This window comes from Propithecus coquereli, unplaced genomic scaffold (assembly GCF_000956105.1).
Source record: "Propithecus coquereli isolate 6110/MARCELLA unplaced genomic scaffold, Pcoq_1.0 Scaffold657, whole genome shotgun sequence".
Taxonomy (NCBI): domain Eukaryota; kingdom Metazoa; phylum Chordata; class Mammalia; order Primates; family Indriidae; genus Propithecus; species Propithecus coquereli.
This window is the reverse complement of record NW_012152585.1, coordinates 195,357-215,405: the sequence shown is the minus strand read 5'-3', so window position 1 is coordinate 215,405 and position 20,049 is coordinate 195,357. Positions and strand designations below refer to the sequence as shown.

General features: G+C 52.2%; 1 protein-coding gene across 5 annotated transcripts in view; it reads right to left on the bottom strand.

The window, feature by feature from the left end:
- Positions 1 to 10,904: 10,904 nt before the first annotated feature.
- DUSP22 (dual specificity phosphatase 22) overlaps positions 10,905 to 20,049 on the bottom strand; it is a 55,144-nt gene continuing 45,999 nt past the window's right edge. Inside the window, exons 4-8 of one of the 5 annotated variants that reach the window (XM_012660129.1) lie at positions 16,053 to 16,127; positions 13,838 to 14,009; positions 13,267 to 13,339; positions 11,726 to 11,865; positions 10,905 to 11,429 (exon numbers count right to left, since the gene is read on the bottom strand). In XM_012660129.1, the coding sequence (XP_012515583.1) occupies positions 11,412 to 11,429; positions 11,726 to 11,865; positions 13,267 to 13,339; positions 13,838 to 14,009; positions 16,053 to 16,127 (478 nt within the window). In that variant the 3' untranslated portion in view covers positions 10,905 to 11,411. Of the gene's footprint in view, positions 11,866 to 13,116; positions 13,340 to 13,837; positions 14,010 to 16,052; positions 16,128 to 20,049 lie in introns of all 5 variants that reach the window. The other 4 variants (XM_012660128.1, XM_012660127.1, XM_012660131.1 and 1 more) reach the window with 4 other exon arrangements.

Below are 20,049 nucleotides of genomic sequence, written 5' to 3'. Positions count from 1 at the left end.
AAGCGGGCTTCATCCCAGAGATGCAGGAATGGGTCAACATATGCAAATCTATAAATGTAATTCACCACATAAATAGAAGCAAAAATAAAGACCATATGATCCTCTCAGTAGACTCAGAAAAAGCATTTGACAAAATTCACCATCCTTTTAAGAAAAGAAGGCTTAACAAAATAGGCATAGACGGGACTTACCTAAAAATGATACAAGCCACATATGACAAACACACAGCCAACATCATACTGAATGGGGAAAAATTGAAAGCATTCCCATTTAGAGCTGGAATCAGACAAGTTTGCTCTCTATCACTGCTTCTATTCAACATAGTGCTGGAAGTCCTAGCCAGAGCAATCAGACAAGAGAAGGAAATGAAGGGCATCCAAATGGTGACAGAAGAGGTAAAACTATCGCTCTTTGCTGACGATATGATCTTTTATCTAGAAAACCCAAAAGATTCTGCCATGAGACTACTGGAATTGATAAACAAATTCAGCAAAGTCTCCGGTTACAAAATCAATGTACAGAAATCAGTAGCATTCCTATATGCCAACAATGGTCAAACTGATAACCAAATCAAAGAGTCATTACCCTTCGCAATAGCAACAAAGAAAATAAAATACCTAGGAATATATTTGACTAAGGAGATAAAAGACATCTACAGGGAGAACTACAAAACACTGAGGAAGGAAATAGCAGAGGATGTAAACAGGTGGAAAACAATACCGTGCTCATGGGTCGGCAGAATCAACATTGTTAAAATGTCTACACTACCCAAAGTGATCTACAGATTCAGAGCAATCCCTATTAAAATACCAGCATCATTTTTCACAGATCTAGAAAAAATAATTCTATGCTTTGTATGGTACCAGAGAAGACCCTGCATAACAAAAGCAATCTTAAGCAAAAAGAACAAATTGGGAGGCATCAATTTATCAGACTTCAAGCTATACTACAAGGCTATAGTAACTAAAACAGTATGATACTGGCACAAGAACGGAGACAGACCAATGGAATAGAACTGAGAACCCAGATATAAAACCATCTTCATATAGCCATCTAATTTTTGACAATGCAGACAAAAACATACACAGGGGAAAAGAATTCTTATTCAATAAACGGTGCTAGAAAAATTGGATAGCCACACGCAGAAGACTGAAACAGGATCCGTACCTTTCACCTCTCAAAAAAATCAACTTGTGGTGGATAACAGACTTAAACCTAAGGTATGAAACTATAAGAATTCTAGAAGAAAAATGTTGGGCAAACTCTTATAGACATTGGCCTAGGGAAAGAATTTATGAAGAAGACCCCAAAGGCAATCACAGCAAAAACAAAAATAAATAAATCAGACCTAATCAAATTTTAAAACTTCTGCATAGCCAAAGAAACTATCACAAGAGCAAACGCACAACCTACAGAATCGGAGAAAATATTTGCATGCTACACATCCAGTAAAGGGCTGATAACTAGAATCTATATAGAATTCAGGAAAATCAGTAAGAAAAAATCAAACAACCCTATCAACAAGTGGGCAAAGGATATGAACAGAACCTTTTCAAAAGAAGATAGACTAATGGCCAACAAACATATGAAAAAAATGCTCAACATGTCTAATCATCAGGGATATGCAAATCAAAACCACAGTGAGGTATCACTTATCTCCAGTGAGAATGGCCTTTATCAAAAAGTCCCAAAACAATAAATGTTAGCGTGAATACAGAGAGATAAGAACACACATACACTGCTGGTGGGACTGCAAACTAGTACAACCTCTGTGGAAAGTAATATGGGGATACCTAAAAGAGCTACAAATAGAACTACATTTGATCCAGCAATCCCATTACTGGGCATCTACCCAAAGGAAAAAAAGACATTCTATAAAAAAGACATCTGCACTAGAATGTTTATAGCAGCACAATTCGCAATTGCAAAGATGTGGAAACAACCCAAATGCCTATCAATCCATGAGTGGATTAATAAAATGTGGCATATGTATACCATGGAGTACTACTCAGGCACAAAAAACAATGGTGATCTAGCACCTCTTGTATTATCCTGGATAGAGGTGGAAACCATTCTACTAAGTGAAGTATCCCAAGAATGGAAAAATAAGCATCCCATGTACTTACCATCAAATTGGTATTAATTGATCAACATTTATGTGCACATACAGTAGTAACATTCATTGAGTGTTGGGCAGGTGGTGGGGAGGAGGGGATGGGTATATACACATCTAATGGGTGCTGTGCCCACCATCTGGGGGACAGACACGCTTGAAGCTCTAACTCAGGTGGGGAAAAGGCAATATATGTAACCTAAACATTTGTATCCCTGTAATATGCTGAAATAAAAAATAAGAAAATTAAAAAAGAATTTTGAAGACAAGTAAACATCCAAAGTGGTCATGTGGCATGCCAGAATGGCAGTGACTATCTGTACTCTCGGAGGTTATTTCAAATCTCTTAAGTACACCAATGAAATACGACAGTGTTGGAGACCCAACTGCTCCCATGGAGCTCAGATTCCAAATTGTTCTTAAGTTACTGGAAAAAAAAAAAAAAGACGGTGGCTGAGCCTGTGTTCTTGTGAGTCAGTCCTGCTTGTTAACTGGGAGTTCTCCATGGTAATGTCTGTACAGAGTACTTTGTTAAGGAAAGGAGACATGATAAAAACGTGTTAATTTAAAGGTTACCTATACAGCGTTAAAACTCTATAGCAAATGCAGTGATTGTTTAGTCTTAGAACAACAACAGATTTGCGGGGGGAGAGAGGAATATTTTATCACTGAAATGTTTTAGGATTGCTGGCTGTGGGTGGTAATAAAAAAACAGATCAACTTTCAGTTGTATAGTACAAATGGTTTTTATAAATGCTTGATAGCTCATGGGTCCCCAAATCTCCTACGCTGGGGCAGGGTCCTGAGGCTGCAGTTACTGTGAGGAGGAACCAATGGCATCCCCTAACCCCTGTCACTTTCATACTTCCCCACTGCACCCCACTCTAATCTGGGTGGGGAGGAAGAAAGATGGAGGAAGAGGAAGGAGGAGAGAAGGAGGCAGAGAGGCCTTCAAGCCACCAGGGGCGCCAGGACGACAGCCCGCAGTTGCATGCTGGACATCAGACAGCCCTGTCTTGTGAAGCATCCCGGGCAGCCCTGTTGTGGGACACTCATCTCTGCAAGGTATCCGTTTAGCACCAGCTGCCCTGGAGAGTGGCTAGGCTGCTCGGCACCCGAGAGTATGGTGGGTGCCCCAGAGCTCTGGGCTGTTCAGGACCTGCCTCGCCTGCCAGCTGCTCCTCTGGGGCCCCCGGTCACACCCAGGCAAGGCAGGGGCTCAGGGCTGGCCATGTCTGCCCCCTGGCTCCTCGGAAGGGCAGTCCCAGCAGGGAGCACCCGTGGGGCTGGTGGAGAGTGGGTGAGATGGAGGTGTGGTTGGAGGGTCCCTGACCTCATGAGCTTCCTCCCCCTCTTGACATGGGTGTGACCCTCTCAATAAGCCTCTTGCACCCCTAACTCTGTTTCTGCTTCTGTAGAACATGGCCAGACAATACTACATGGGGGCGATGGCCCTCCGGGCCGTCACCTCATTGGGTAGACTTTTCTATGGACAGGTTCCCGGAGGCACCCAGTGCAGGGTGGCTCCTGTCTCACCTCCTGACGGCCCTCCCCTTCTGTCCTCACCTGGCACCTCAGATCCAATCTCCTGCTTCCAGCCTCTTGTCTCCTGTGGTTCCTGCGCAGACAGGTCCTTGGCGGTTTCCAAGTCCCCCTAGGCCCACTCTTGGTCTATGTCTTTACTCACAGGCCCCCAACTCCCAGATGCTCTGACCCTTCTTCCAAATCCATTCTCCCCACCCTGGGCACTCTCCACCGAGCACCCGTGGTCCTCTCTGCCTGCGCATCGGGCTTCCATGCTCAGCATCTGCTACGGAATATTCAGGAGTAACCACCGTCTCTCCCCAACGCCATTGAACAGTCTCTGGGGAGAGGGCTGTCCTACTTAGTTATTCTCCTGCCTCCCAGCCATCTGCACATTGCCAGCTCTGCCCTCCCCACGAGCCACGGGCACCACGCCTGAGGCGCTGCAGACGATGTCCTCAGCCTGGCCTCTCAGGAGGGCACAGTCTATAGCAGATGCTTGGACACCACCTAACCCAGATGATCTTCCCTTGGAGGGTGTCATTTCTGCAGACAGGTCACCAGGGAAAGCACAGACCAGTGGGGCACATGGCAGCAAATGGTTCTAGATGCTTTCTAAAGATGAAAGCTGTGAGTCATAGGCAAAGCTGCAAATAGCACATTTCTGGAGCAACATGTGTAGGAGAGACTCCCCACTCAGACCCACTTTTAGTATCTGCTTGTTGACACTCAGATGCTTCTTGGAAGCTGGTGGCACTTCCTCCATCCTACCACCCAGGGCCCAGCCCCACCCGTGTAAGGCAGTCACCCTGGCGGCCATGTCACACAGGCTCCCCTGGGAGACAGAAGGACACAGCACGGGGCACGTCCACACTGCCCGCCTCCCACACCGGCTTCCTCACCCGACTGCTTAGAGACCACCTTGCCCAGGTCCTGCTGGCACCACCACTGTCGCCCAGCCCTACCCCTTGGCCCCAGGCCCGGAGGGAGCTCCTGCTGGTCTCCGCTTGCTCTGCCCTGCACGGCTGCTCCCCTCGTCTCATCCTTGGCAAGTGTCCTTCCTTTGAGCTATTTGAGCTGAACTGTTTCCTGCTGGGACCCTGGTACCAGAGGATGGAAGACAGTTCTGCCTCAGCCATTCTGCATAACGAAGCCTTCTTGGACTAGCACAGCAAATCTCTGAGCAAGTACCCTGCTGGACATCTGGCGCTCCTCAGCTTGCATAAGGAGCGAGCCTTGAGAACAGAGAGCTGTCTGCTAACTGCGCCAGATGCTGAGCCCCCCAGCCCTGCACACACAGGAAGTTCTGTGTGCCTGCAAAGGGCATCATGGAGCCCAGGACACCCCAATGCTCAGCCCGTTACTGCAGGCTGACCAGAAAGGTCCAGCCAGAGGTATGTATGGTGGCCACAGCGCACACGAGCAGGCTTTGGTTGCACAAAAAAAGGAATGAACCACCCCGTGCCACTCCCCATCTTCCACCTTTATCTCCCCACACACAACGAGGCCTCTACTCTGATGCAAACACACCCCCAGCAAAGGCCTTCAACTCACCACGTGATTGTCAGCATTTCACGCTTCGCCCTTCCTCAGCACTGGCGTTTCCAAAGGCCCAGGGAGTCTCAGGCACAACTGGCCTGGGACTGAGAGGTCAGACTGCCTGCATGCCAACCCCGACCTGACCACTCTGTGGCTGTGAGACTAGAACTCAGTTTCTTCATCTGAAAAACGAGGATGGGAGTAAAACCAATCCCACAAGATCATCGTGAGGACGTGATTTCAAAAGGAAAAGTCTCAGTGCCAGCTCTTGTCACAAATTAATGCTCAGTGCTTATCAGGTGGACTCTCCTGTCATCTGGATGGGAGGTCTTCTAGGGTCAGGAGGGTCCCTCCCAGACACAACAAGCCACCCAGGAAGGCAGACCCCAGGCATGCCTCGTGCCACCAGACAGGGTGCCGTCTGGCCCTGCTCATCCCTTCTGGGGAGTTTCTTCCACGGCAGTCTGGGGCAGAAGTTCCCCACATGAGTGGGCTGCCTCCTCCGGGACTTCCCCAAGGTATTCCAGAGAACCAGGATCCTCTGGGGCCTCAGCCAGGCCCACAGGGTTGTGACTCCCAGGCCTTTCTGGTCACCAGTCCAGGGCCTCAGATCTCTCATCTGCTGAAATGCCACCTCAGTCCCCAACCAGCTCCTCAGTCCTGGGACGACCTGGAGGGTGATGGGGGACAGTGACTCTGTGCTGTGGGACAGTGACTATCACTTCAGCCCACCCGTGCAGCCCCCTCTCAGACACACCCGAATCTGCAAACAGCCAGGAAGCGGTTCCTGTCTTCTCACACCTTCCTGCCCTCCCCTCTGTCACCACATCGGTGCGGCGTCACACAAAACCAGGAATGCAGCAGCTGAGCCCTGGCATGTGGCAGGCCTCTCTCCAGACGCCGGTTCTGAGGAAGCCCCGCGCCTCCTGGGCCTGTCTCCATAAAAGGCGCACCCTTTGTAAAGCAGAAGGTGACATTTCTCTGATGCACGTAGGGGACCTTATGATTTTTATTCTCCAAGAAGTCTCCCCATCAGTGCCTTGGGGAAACCCAGAGCCGCCAACAAGCAGCAAACCTGCTCACCAGCGAAGTATGGTTCCTGTTTGTGCCAATCTGGCTGCTTCTGGGGGTGGGCGCCTGGGGCTGAGGGCAGGGCCCTCCCATGCGAGAAGAGAGGGGCCGAACTTTTCATCTCTGGCATGTTCTGTTCACGCGCAGCACCTGCCACTGACGTGCGTGGCTGGGCCACTGCAAGGTGACGCGTTCCTTGGGCCAAGCTGGGAAGATGGCAAGTGCTGGGATCGGCACTTCTCCGAATGCATCTCCCAGCGACGTTGCTGCTTGAGGGAATAAATTGTCAACCCAAGGAGAATCCAACCCGCCCCACCCCCACCATCTGGTTTTCTGAATCAGGCCTTTGCACACAGGACACGCACAGGTACGAGCCCATCCAAAACATTTCTTCTACTGAACCTACCTCTAAAGCAATGGCCCTTTCCACATGCAATCAGAGTATCGAACTGCCTGCACCTTCAGACACCCGCTAACATAGCTCCCTCCTGACACCTAACTCTGATACCTGAACTAGAAGCTCCAGTTAACTGTGAACTACTAACTCTCCATGATCAACTGTTTGCGTGGAGATCTGGAGCAAAATAAACCCAAACTTGCAGATGTTCAAACACACGCTGGCAAATCTTCCCCTGATGGGAAGAGGCGCAGACGGAGCACGTGCAGCCTCCAGGCAGGTGGCGTTCTGGCCGGTGAGCCCGAGCTGCGCACGGAACACTCACGGTGAGACCGCGGGGCTCAAAGCAAGCCGTGCCCGAGGTGGACGGACGCTGCTGCGTCTGAGAAGGGAGTGGAGCCTCCCGGGAGAAGTCAGAGGCAGTTGGGGTTTTCTGCTTTTTCTGTTTCTCCCTCTCTCTGGGCGATAAAAAGGAAAGGGAAGAGGAACTGCCCACTGCAGTCTTGGTGATTTCTTGTTAAGTACACATATAAATACAAGCATGTTGAAAGCACATTCTCAATAAAATTATTAATAACTCAGGATGGGAGGAGCCATCTGATGTGGGATCACAGGGCGTGATTCTTAGTGTGTTCCCCATTTTTATGACTGGAGGCTGGTGTGCAGAGGGGCGTTTTGGGACCAGCTCTGGCTGTGTAGCACGGGCTCGGACATTTCCTTGGGCACTGCCAGGTAGACCTGAGCTCAGCATGCTCCCAGAGGTTACGCGTGCGACGCCCCTGGGGGCTGAGCAGTGCTTTGAAATAAACTAAAGACCCCAGAACACAGGCAGTGCGTGCGGGTGCACACACACTGCCCGATCGCCAGAACCGCACAAGTCACACGAGGCAGCCCCAGAAGCTGGAAGTAGGTTCCCTGCTGAGACAAAACTAGAAAGAACCGGTACCAATAAACTAAAAAATGCCACTAGCAGGAAGCCGGGGAATGGTGTCAATGGCACCGAGGAGACCTGAAAATGCCCAAGTTTAAGGAAGCTGCTCTGAAAAACACAACTCGAGTGAAAGAATCACTTCGGCCAGACAGTCCGTAAAATGAGTGATCTGCCCAGGACCCAGCAAAGGTGGCTTCAGGGAGCAAGCAGCCCTGCCCAGCCGGGGTTGGGTGGGGACAGAGCCTGGGGATGCCATGGGCCACATGAGCCCCGTCTGCGTGTCAACAGTGCTCTGGCCAGGGGACGTGGCAGGTCAGGACACAGCCCCCCGTCCTTAGCTCCACGTCCCGGCCATCCATGCTCCCTGCACAGTGCCCAAGGACCTAGTCGCCCTCCCCAAACTCTTGACGGTAAGAGGAAGAGAGCTAGCACGGCCAAGAGATTCGTCTTTGGTAAGCCAGTATTTTATCCTTCACAGTAATCAGGAAATAGGAAATTTGAATTCTATTAATATGCTAATTTTCAGGAGTCTGGTCCCTGGGAGTGTGTCCTGGGTATAGGGACGAACTCGAGCACCTAATCTGAGCGCTGGGTTACACGCAGGCACACGCCCTCAGAGGCCCCAGATCTGAGGCCCAGGCGACCCCCGCCAAAGCATGTCCCTCGAATCCAACATCAGCATCGCAGAGGCATGCACACCGCCATTCATGGTGGGAAGACGCTGCTGACACAAGAGCCATTGTGCTGGGACGAGACCCCAGAGGGCAAACAGGCTGTCGAGCCTCACTCTTCCACATTTGATCCGTCACAGAGAACACCTGCTGTCCCCGCCCCCTCCAGTCCACTCGCCTGCTTGAACCCTCTTCAGGGCGCCTTCTCTCACCTGGATGGTCGCAGCGGCTGCCTCCTAAGTGGCCCCAGGGCGCAGCCCTGTCCTGCACGGGTACCTGAGTAAGGCTGCCACCCACCATTCATCACGCCTCCTGCTGGCCAGCGCCGTGCAGCCAGCCCCAGGTGGTCTGCACAACTGCAGCTGCGCGGCTTACAAGGCTGCATGCTACGGGGTCAGACCTCTGGGAACCCGGCCTGTCCTCTCTGAGCTTGCTTAGCTGCAAGGGCTGGTGTGAGGTGCAGGTCCCTGGCAGACCCCCCCTGGCTGCGACTACGAGCTACCCGGCTGGCCGGGCCCTGCTGTGTCTGCAGCCTTGCCGGCACAACGCCATCGCCGCCAGGCTCCGTGGCACTGGCTTGCGTCCTGCAGAGTGGGTCACACTCCCCAGCTCTGAGGGCTCCTGTGCCTGCAGGCTTCCCTACGCCGGCCACGCCTGGACTCTCCTTCATCCACTCTGCCCGGCAAATTCTACTAATACGACTCATGCTGCAGGTCTCACATTCGGTGTCACTTTTTTCTACACCTTTCTAAATGCTCCTGCCTCCAAGACTGGGGGTGTCTCCACCTCCCCGCTCCATGGCATGAAGGGCAGCTGTAACAGTCTTTGCCATGCTACTCTGTAAGTGACAGTTTTCCTAACTGCCAACTCTACCAGGCCGCAGTCTGAAAACCAGGATTGTGTCTGAGTCCCGGCTGCGACCCCACAGCACCTGCTGCGATGAAGATGGGTTTGTCCCATGAATGGATGAACAGATGAATGCAGGAGAAGGGCATGCAGGTGACCCAGGTAAGTGTCCTCTGTTTGTTGGCTGTGCTTCTGGGTTCCAGGCTAGAACAGCATCTGTGTTCAAAGAAACTGCAGAAAAAGCAGCCTAAGGAAACCGCCCTGAGCCACCACTGGCCTCACCTTACACAGCACGGTCTCCAGTTCCAGTGTGGCCCACGAGCACCTGGTCTGGTCACAGACGGAAAAGGGACCTCTGGCTTCTAACACCTAAGCGTGGTCAACACCATCTCAGAATGGCCCTGAGCTTCCAGGTGAGGTCAGGAATTGACTGCCACTCCATGGTGGCACAAAACAAACTCCCCAGACTGGGGGGCAGGCAAGTGGGGGTTCCTGGTTTCCACATGCTGCCCCCTCGGCAGGTGCGCCCCACAGACCCCTGAGCTTGGAGCACAGGAGGACTCCACCGGGCTCCTCCGGGCACAGCCAGCAGCGTCTCCCTCCCTGATTTGGGACAGAAAGATCCAGCAGGCCCAGGTTCCAGCGGTGCTAATATTTTCAGTTTGAAGTGTATTTCTTGGCCTCTCTGAGCTGTGAGTGAATTAAATAATGCCTTCTCCACAGGTTTATAAGGCTGAGGGGTGACATTTTGGGACCTGCAGAGCACCACACAATTATGAGATGACTGGTGTTGGTGTCGGATACGGTAAGAAATGGTAGAAATGACGTCTGGCCTTGAGGAGGGGTGACCCTCCCAGGCGGCCGCTGTTGCTCAAAAATCGGTTTTCCTGCTGATGCCACTGCCTCATGCCCTGGTGCACCCACGGAGGTCCTCCTGAGACGGCTGGGGCCTGGCCAGTGCCTCTGGAGTGGGCCCCACATCCTCACAGGTGGTTCTGGGAGACACATCCTGGGTGCCTTGGTTTGGCACACAAAAACTCTCAGAGGCACCTGAACGGGGTCACCTGTGCCACACCAGGCGTGCGTGTGGAGTCAGGGTAAATATTTTCATGCCCAAGGTGTTCTTGTTGCCCGAAACCGACCAGGGTGTCCCGACACCCATCGGGACTGCTGCCTGCACAGGGGGTTCTCTTCACCCCGAGCCCGAGCCCAGGCCAGGAGCTCCCAGGCATCAGAGCCTATGACGTCTGCACCCCACAGTCGGAGGCCTCATCTATTGGTTCCTGAGTTCACCCGCCTTTCATTCAAGCCCAACTTATCCTTAGAGTAAAAAGTCAAATTTCCTTCCTCTCCCACTAGATTTGGACAAGAAAAATTTAGAAAACTGACTTAAATTGCTCTTCAGGTTGGTTTGTGTTCCTTCAAATTCAGACCTGGATAGGAATCAGAATAACCACGTCCCATAACGGGCAGCCGACGTTCGTGGCATGCTGGGCCGCGTACTTCTGTCGAATACAATTCCAGGGGTGCTGAGCATTAGTTCCCACTCTGTGCAGGCAAAATGTGACTCTGAATTTCTTCCACCTCACATTAGTGACCAACTTTTCTTTCATACAGACATTAACTCACCTTTCCCAGCATCTGCTGTGCCACTTGTCGGAGGAAAGCAACAGCCTCTCAAGGACAGCCAGGAGCAGGCTCCGCCCCGGCCCTGCAGTTTCTCGCGGCAGGAAGGCCCGCAACTGTCACACCCCAGCTAAAGAAGAACGCATTGCACACGACGTTAAACTTGGCCAAGTTGCCTTTTATTAACAAGAGTGTGCAGCTTTTGGTAAATTCCACCACGAAGAACACAAACCATAGTGAAAACACACACCAAGAGATATTTCCCGAGCTGGAGAATTTAAGAACATGTGGGCACAGTTTACGCAGTACGATCATCGGGTGCCAGGTTCCTTGTTGGGTGGCTGTTCACGAGACGCGGTCAGGGTTACTAAACAGTAACCGCGACAGCACGACGAGGTTCTAAGATCGTCTGTCAGGCATCAAAGTAAAGAAATCGCCACAGCAGTGGAGTTAAGGTGAAAGTATTTCCTCTTGCTAAAGACTGTCCTTAGTTCTCAACGTATTACAACATGATTACACATGTATTCGGTTTAAAATGAAAAACAAACATGTTTACAAATCACTTCTGTCTACTCAAAAATAAACTCTAGGCTGCTTTTCTTTTTGGCAGCACCATCCTAAACTCTGTGGCTTTGCAATATTTCAGAAACTTCAGGTACATTAATTACAGTCTTCTGAGAAAGGCCCAGTTCTTCAGAATTCGCGGAGCAGCTGTGAAGAAAGAACATCACTGGCAGCAAATATTAAAACATTTAAAGACCTACAAGAATACATTTGGAGGTTTGTAAAAGTGCACATACTTAAGCATTCAAGCTAATATCCTAAATATTTTTTTCTCTTAACATATTTACATTTCTTTTTGGTTTAGGGACAAATGTCTTTATAGGCAAAGTATCTGAGCTGCGGACGGATGACTGCACAGCCCGTCCCCTCTCTTGGCACACGTCCAGGGCCTGTGCGTCTGCGCAGGGCCAGGCAGCTCTGTTCTTCCGCCCCCAATCGCTCACCTGTGACGTACCCTTTACATGCACAGGGGCACTGCTCTTCTTATGTGGGGGTTCTTTGTGGTGAAATTCGGAGAAACTGGGTGGCAGCATCTTTTTAGGGAGAGGTCGAGTGTATTTTTTCATTCGTGTGGCTCTGCGTGCTTAAGAAATGTGAGTTGGTACAAAGGACGGGACCAGCGAACTGTGCGCAGCATCCTGGGATGTGCTGCCCCAAACTGCAGATGCTCTCACAGCCGGAATGTGTAATTTTCCCACCAGAAAGCATTACTGGAGCCCACATTGGAAATTTTTAAGTAGCTCAATTATATGAATGCCTTTCCCTTTGGCTTCAAGAGCAATCAATCACGAACAAACGTTTTCAACCATGAGGCAGAGTTGACCGGAGTAACAGAAAATACCATTCCAAAAAACATTTAATGAGGTAGCTGAGATCAAATATCAAACCCACAGCACATACCAAGAAGCTTAATAAATGCTCAGGCATTCTTAAATGCAAACCACTATAGTGCCTAAGAAATGCTCTTTCTCCCCAATTCCTGCAGGTGCATGCAAACCTCCAGCAGGGCCCCTGGGAAGGGAGGACAGCGAGGCTGGGAAGGAGTGGCAGGGAGCCCTCTGGTGCACGCCAGCTTTGGTGGAGGTGCTCCTGCTACCCCAAGCCAGATGCAGCCAGTCCCAAAGAACAGACACCAAGGAGAACTCAGGGCACGACGGGCTGGAAAGGTGCCTTGACTCGAAGCACGGGGAACCCACAGGCTGGCGCACCCACACCGGGTCGAGGCGATGCTCAGAGCAGCCCCCACGACACACAATTCCCAGGGCCCCGGAACCACCCTCGCTCTGGAGGAGTCCAATCCCTGCTGCCCCTGCCGCATCACCTTGGGGTCTGGGAGGGGCCTTGCTGGTCCCCTGAGTTCTCCTCACTGTCTGCTCATGGGCACAGGCCGCTCCTGCGCTGAGCAGCCTTTCAGAGATCTAGTGCAGATGCCTTCCACGTGGAGGCGTGGACAAAGGGAAAGGTGGCTGTCAATCCTGGCAGCGGATTCTGTGATCTCTGGCAGTGTGAAAGACTTCACACACGCACGCACACACACACACACACACACACAATGTGCGCACTCGTGCACACACCATTACACACACACATGCAACACTCACGCACTCACACGGCAGTGCGAGGCAGCCCATCATCCCAGGCACAGCAAGCAGAGGCCAGGCGGGCAGGGCAGGGCTGGCAGGAGTGGAGGGGCCGGCGTGGGGCGGGGCTGGGCAGGGGCACCTGGGAAGGAGCCCAGCGCACTCCACCTGGCCCTGGCCACCTGCCTTTCCTGTCCTCGGTGGAGGGGGCAGTCAGGCACCCTCGCACTGCACGGCCCTGGGGCGGAACGCACCAAAGACAAGCAGTGGGAAGGAAGGCACCAGGTCCCGGCGTCAGGTCTCCGTCGTATAGTTATTGTAGGCCAGAGGGGGCAGGACCGGAAAGCTGCTCCACCGCCGCGCGCCAGGCTGGGACTCCACACGCCCTTGCTCTTTATATTTACCCAGAATGTTTCTGGCTTCTTCTGCATCCCGCAGAGGGCTCTCTCCGTACTCTTCCTTCAGCCACTGCCGGTACTGGGGGGTTGGAAACAGACCCGAATATCACATACACAGACACGCCTGCAGCCGTGTAGACTCTGACCTACTCATTCATGGCAGAGGTCTTGCCACACACAAACAGGGAAATAAACTGGCATTGGGCAATCGCAGCTCTGTGGTCAGCCCGCCAGTGTCAAGCAAGAGAAACAACTGCTTCTTCAGGGCTTTGGCCCGAGGACACGAAAATAAGCCAAACCAAGAACATGGTCCTTCGCCCAACGGGAGGGAAACAGAAGCTAATGGGGGAACCAGGCACAAGGAAAACGACAAAGGGCGAGATCCTGTGGCCGCAGCTGGTTCACAAGGGATCCGGGACAACTTCTGAGGGGATGCGGGTGGGCACCCCTGGACCCGACGTACCCCGGGGGCCTCTTCAGCTCCAACGTCCGTGACTCTGGGCGTGTACGGAAGGACCAAGGGCTCAGACGCAAGGGCAGCTGCCCACACCGCGGAAGTCCCCTAAGGACTGCTTACCTGGTGAACTTCGTGCTTCTCGAACTCCTGAAGCTGCCTCTGGAAGCCCAGGTTCGGGTTGGCGCAGGACCTCCCCGCACGCACGGTGTGCAGGGCGTCCTCCCAGCCAAAGTCGGTGACGGTCATGATGTACGCGATCACCAGCGTCACGCTCCTGGAGACCCCGGCCAGGCTGCAGGGCCAGGAGAAACAGGTGCGCAAGGGCAACTTTGGATCCCCAGGTCCTTCTCCCCATCCACGCGGAGCAGGGGCCTCTAGACACCTCGTTTTAGGAATCCTTCCCACTGGGCACAGCAAGCACGCTACCAGCAAGTCACTCGAAGCACACCAGCTTCCCCTGACTTCGTGACACCAGAATCTCAGGCCTTCTCTGGCTGTTCTGGCCTCGATTATTGATCTTCTACGGGATATGGCTCCTGATGCCTTAGCTCGATGAGCCTCCACTGCACCTAAACCCTTCCTCAGATATTTCCCGTTTTCTCAGACAGATAAACTGACATACAGCAAGGGAAATCGAGGCTTCTAAGATCAATGCAACAAATCCATTTATAACCTCTATTAGTTTAGAATGCTTCATGTTTTTTAAAAGTCTGGTTCTCTTAACTGTACGAGGGCTGGACCTATAATTCTTAAAGCCCGTGAAATACAGAAGCCCCTGTATCAAATCGTGCTTTTGGGCTTTTTTGACATAAACAAGCAGAATACCAGGCAGGCACAGTCCGCCTGTCTGTAGGCAATAAGGTGAGTCACCTCCAGCAGGCTGAAGAAGGTGCCAAGTTTAAATGCCTATGCAAAGTAAGGCTGCCACAGAAAGGCTGTGTGTTCTAGCAACAGTTTAAGATGGGGAAGTTCGGCAAATCTCTCACTTCTGGAAAAGCCTATCTTCATTCAGATACACACAACGGCATGAGTTGTGAATTCCTGCGCTATCAGGCCTACCCGCATTTAAACATAAATATTAATAACATTAAATCCCTGCTCTCAAGTAGTGGCTCTTCATGAGGGCCTTATATCAGAAATGCTGTGGGAGCTTTTACAAGATAGCTCCCGTGCGGCTGCAGCCCAGGGGCAGGAGCTTTAGAACTTCCCTCTAATTGGCTCCAATTAACTCCTGAAGGGCTTTAAAGTCAAATGTAAATAAACATGAAAATCCTACTATTTGTATTTGTTACACTCCCTACTCCTAAAAAAAGTGAAGTCAGAAATCGCACAGTTTCGAGAACAGTGTAACCGTAGAACACCATTCTCAAGCAACCGACCTACCTACCGAGTGTCCCCGTCATGGGTTACTGGCCCTCAGAACACATTACGGTTTTCGTAAGTGCCTTTTCTGGACATCGTGCACTGGGTCCCCTCTGTCCGGCAGGGCTGCCACTAACCTTAGCAGCCACAGGCCCCAGGAGTTCTCACTTCCCATTGCCAAAGAGCTTACACTGCAGGGCAACTGCTTTGGAGAAGTCAAAAGGTTGTTATGCTTTGATTAATGTCACACCTCATTCAAGACAGAGCAGGGACATGTCCAGCCTGCACTTTGATAAACAGCAGAGCCCGACAAATTAGCCATGCTATTAGTATGATTACTGGTGGTAATAAAAATGGTGGCCAACATTTGCTGAGAATTTACTATGTGCCAGGTACACTGCCAAGACCGTTCAATCTAAAACATCATCCTTGGGTTAGTCTTCTTTTCACAGTGTGTGTGTGTGCGCCCGTGTACATACAAATATATATCCACACAAAGCATAGCAGAATGCAGGTAGACAGCTGTCAATAAACTGTTTAATTCTAAGAGTATTTATTAATCCATTTTTCAAAAGCGAAGCTGTAAGCCAAACACACATAAAAGCCCCAGCCTGTGAACTGGGGGGAGGAATGGTCATTTTGCTGTTACGTGATGCATCGCTAAACACTCACAGCTGCAATGAAAACTCTCCTGAAAGAAACGGTGTTTTGAAAAAGCCACTGAGGTTTTAGGGATGGAGCCCGCAGAAATCCCAGCAGTGGGTGAAATGAAGCAAACAGTTAACGTTTCTCTTAATAAAAGTGAGCGATGACCAACAAACGTCAGGGGAGAGGTGAAGTGTGTGTTTGGGATCCAGAACTTAGAGAAAACTATTAGGAGATGAAGTAATTAATCATACCACAGAAAACACCTGATGAGAAACCAAGCTGACCAGAACATGCTAAAGTATTATTGAGTGAGAGACACACATACCAGTGTACAAGGCAGCCCTCCCCGCGGAGTCGGCACTCGTGAATGAATTTGATACTTTCTTTGAAATGTCTTGTCCTGGGGGAAGAAAAAAAGAGAGAAGTGACATCTCTCTACTCAACGTATGATGAAAAGAAAAATCCAGTTGAGGTTTCTTGAAAGGTCTCTGAGTTCCACACCTTCAAAACCTGGTCACACTGTCTGGGGCCAGAGCTGCCTCGGCCTTAGAATCCGTCACTCAAACACGGAGGTCTGGGGAAGGCTGCCAATCTCCCGGAAATTTTGGAATTTCTCTGTAAGGAAGTCCTGAAACACACGGTTCCCACGGGCTGGAGCTGGGGAGGGGCTCTGACAATCTGAGCGCCCGGGACCCCCACCCCAGCTGTGGACGGGGCGCGGCCCCGTGACCCAGGGGAGGAGGGGCCTGTGTCGTTGTAAACGCTACTTTACTTCTGACAGTCTGGAACGCCTGAAAGCACGCTCCCAGACTGGTCTCCCCGGACTTTGGTGTGGTCCTGTCTGCATGTCGTCATCAGAGAAAACGGGGATTCTGGCTCCGATCCCTCCTTGCCACGTACTGGCCGTGTGGCCTCCGGCAAGTCACTTATCTTCTCACTTATAAAGTGGGGCTGATGCCTCGCAGGGCGAACGAGGTAGTATAGGCCAATGTGCTCTGCAAACTCTAAAGTCCTAAATGATGACGAATGCCGCCATCCTTCCTTCTTCTCACCCTGAGCTTTTTGGTTTTTGGACCACGCCTTTCTCTAGCTCAGCCATAAGCGTTCAGGGAGAGCCACGTGTATGGCCTTGTGCTGTGGCCCCGACATACAAGACTGGGCAGGACTCAAGTCCACTTTGACAGGTTCCCACGTGCCCCTCACGTCGCTTGGACTGTGTTCTGAACTGGTTTGTGGGTTAAGTTCAGGTACTTCCGGGGACAGACAGGGCATGTGCCTCTCTGATACCTTCTACCTGGAATGGCTGATAAAGCAGCAAAACACTAACAGTTGCCCATGGACTAAATTCACTTCCCTATAAACACTGATTGAGTATTGACTTATCAGGAACTCCGATTAGCTGTAAGACATTCACAGATGAATATGATGTAGTTCCTGATGGCAGAATTCCCGGGCAAGTAGATTTAATAAGAATGGGAAATTCAGGCATGGCATAACGAACTCACTTGTGTATTGACTGCAGAAGAAACTCAACGGCCAAACTGTACGTGCTCAGTGAGATCAGGACAGGTAGGGGGCGGGAAAAATTGTGCAAATGTGTATACCTGGGTTCTGCCACGAACCACAAGACCAACCAACCCAAGGGCTCCAGACTCTCACCCAAAGTCCCTAACGAGCACAACATTGCAAGATTTGCTTCTGTTAACTTTCTCGGGGACAAATGCCCCCAGATGTAAACTTGTAAGGTGGCACAGAGAACTGCAACTCTTCTCCCGAACACTGGCTTGGTACACAGCAGCCGAGAAAGCATTCTTGCTGTAATCCTGAAATCCGAAGTGTCAGTGCTGAAAGAGACCTCGGAGCAGAAGCCGGGGCGGCTGGGCAGTGCAGCTGGGTGCACTGAACGGTGGGGCAGGAGCCTGGGCCCCGGCGGGGGCTGCAGGCTGAGGGCAGGCTCGGTGCTGGGGAGCTCTGCCTGCCAGGTGGAACCAGCTGCCTGGAGTTGGCAGCAGAGTCTCTTGGTCTGAAAGTGTTGGAGCCACGGCAAGACGTGGTCAGGTGCACTGACTTCGTTTGGGGCAGCAAAGTGCCTGACGCTCGGAATCACCTGTTTTCCTCTAGCTCTGGCCAAGGAGTAGTAAAAGGAAGGCTATGGGTAGGGACTTCTGGAAAAGCTTCCCCTTCCTGAACACAGGGACGCCGGGGGCTGGGAGTGAGGCCCCACTCAGAGCCACACTAGCCGCTGACAAATGTCTCTGTCCCTTCGACCATCAGACGCTGTATTCTGCTGCTTATGACCAATGTACTCTACCTGACATCAGCAACTAATTCAACAATTTTTAAGACCCTGAGCCAATCCATCTGGCCCAGAAGTTCCGCCAGGCTGCCATCTGCAACCCGCCTCACAGTCCGTGCAGGGCAGCCCGCCCTGCTTACAGGGCACGGTGCACGGCACAAGGGTCAGGGGTGTGAGCGGCCGGCCGCAGACTCAGGAGCACGTCAGGCTGCCTGGAACCCAGGGCTCCCTCCCAGCTGCAGGCTGGTGCTCAGGCGGGGACAGCGGAGCAGCTGGCTGTGGGGGCGCACTGGACAGCACACCCCGCAGCCCACCAGGCCATCCACGCTGTGGCCCCCCCGGTGCCTGAGAGTCTGTCCCCCGCCGCAGCACACGCTCTTGCCTGCTCTTCGTGTCTGCTTTTGGTAGAGGAGAGTTGCTGCGGCAGCCAGAACAGCAAAAGCAAATCTAGAAATGAATGACAACCACCTGAGCAGATGAATGACACAGGGCACCTCCGAACACACTGCAGAGATCACGCAGCCACACGGAGTGTCCCTCTGCGAGAGGACAGGACTCGGTGTCTTGGGGACATGATTAGTTTTACGGAGCTCACCAAACCCTTGCAAAAATGACAACTGAATTCCTTTACTGAAACCTTGGAGTGGGAGCCACTTGTTACAGCTGGCGTTTACAGCTGCACGGCCCATGCTACGTGAACGATGAAACCAGGCTTCTTACATACTACGGGATCGACCCTGGGTTCAAGAATCAGCCTTGCCCATCTCAAAATAAGGGTGGGCTTGTGCTCAGCCTGGCAACGTCCAAGCCCACCCGAGCCCAGAGTGGGCGTGGGAAGGAGCCGAGGAAGTTGTGGAGAGGTGTCCCACCCTGCCCCCGCTGGCTCTGTCCTCCCTCAGCTCTGTCTGCAGCAAGAGTCAAGCCCAGAGCAGCCCACGGGACACAGCTTCTGTCCAGCACTGCGCTGTGCTGTGGAGTCCCTGGGCAGGAACCGTGACGACCACCTGCGGCTCAGAGCCCCACCGCGAAGCGTAATTCGCACCCACAGTTAGGCGCGCAGCCAAGCCAGGCAGACATTCCTAGACGTGCCTCTTCCAAGAAAAGCCAGCAGGCAGCCAAGCACACTATGGCTTTGGTATGGGACTGTGATGGGGGTTATTTCCAGGGAAGCTGATGACATAAGCCTGAGCTCTGGTCATTACTCTCCCTCCCCCACAGTGGGAAAAACCCGTGGCCCTGGTCCTGCTCTTGCTCAACTCCAACCTGAGGCAGAAGCACAGATCTGAAGCACCATCCCACCACACGCTGTTTCGACGAACTCGAGTTCCCCGTTGCGGCTCTCGCCGTGTTGGCAGCTGACCTGCACTTCCACACGCAGACATGCTACGCCGTCCAGAAGGAAGCACAGACGACATGGGTGTCACAAACTCACCAAACAGCAGCTCAGGACTATCGCGCCCGTCCAGCCATTGCCTGGGGGGACACCTGTGGACTCAGCAAGCAGCCCGGCACCGCCAGCTGTCCCTTTCCTCCTCGACAATCAGCGCCCCCGTCAGTCTGCCCTCTCTGCACTGGAGGCCGAGAGGCACAGACCCTCACAGAGAGTCCAGGAAAGCATGGCCGACGGGCCTTGTGAACCACACCACACGATGCCTGCTTTGGAAACAATTGTTTCTCACTCCAAGAGTGTGAGATTTGGAGGCTGTGATCCCCGTGGTGGGATCTGAGACGGTGCTGTCCTGTTCGAAAGGACTCTGCTTGCTGGAGTGGGAGCCCAGAGACCTAGCGGGGCACCCTGCATGGTGGCTGGTCTCACCCCAGACCCAGCAGGAGCAGGCGAGGCAGTGCGGAGAGCAAAGGCCAAGGGAGGCAGGAAGCGTTTCTCCCCTCCTGCCGCCCCCCGACACGAATGTGTGTGCACGCATGCGTGTGTGTGAATGAAAGTACAGGAGAAAAAACCCAGGAAAGGCAAATACCCTTGTATATACATTTTTTTGCTTAGAAAAAAGGTTTTGTTTTTTTTTCC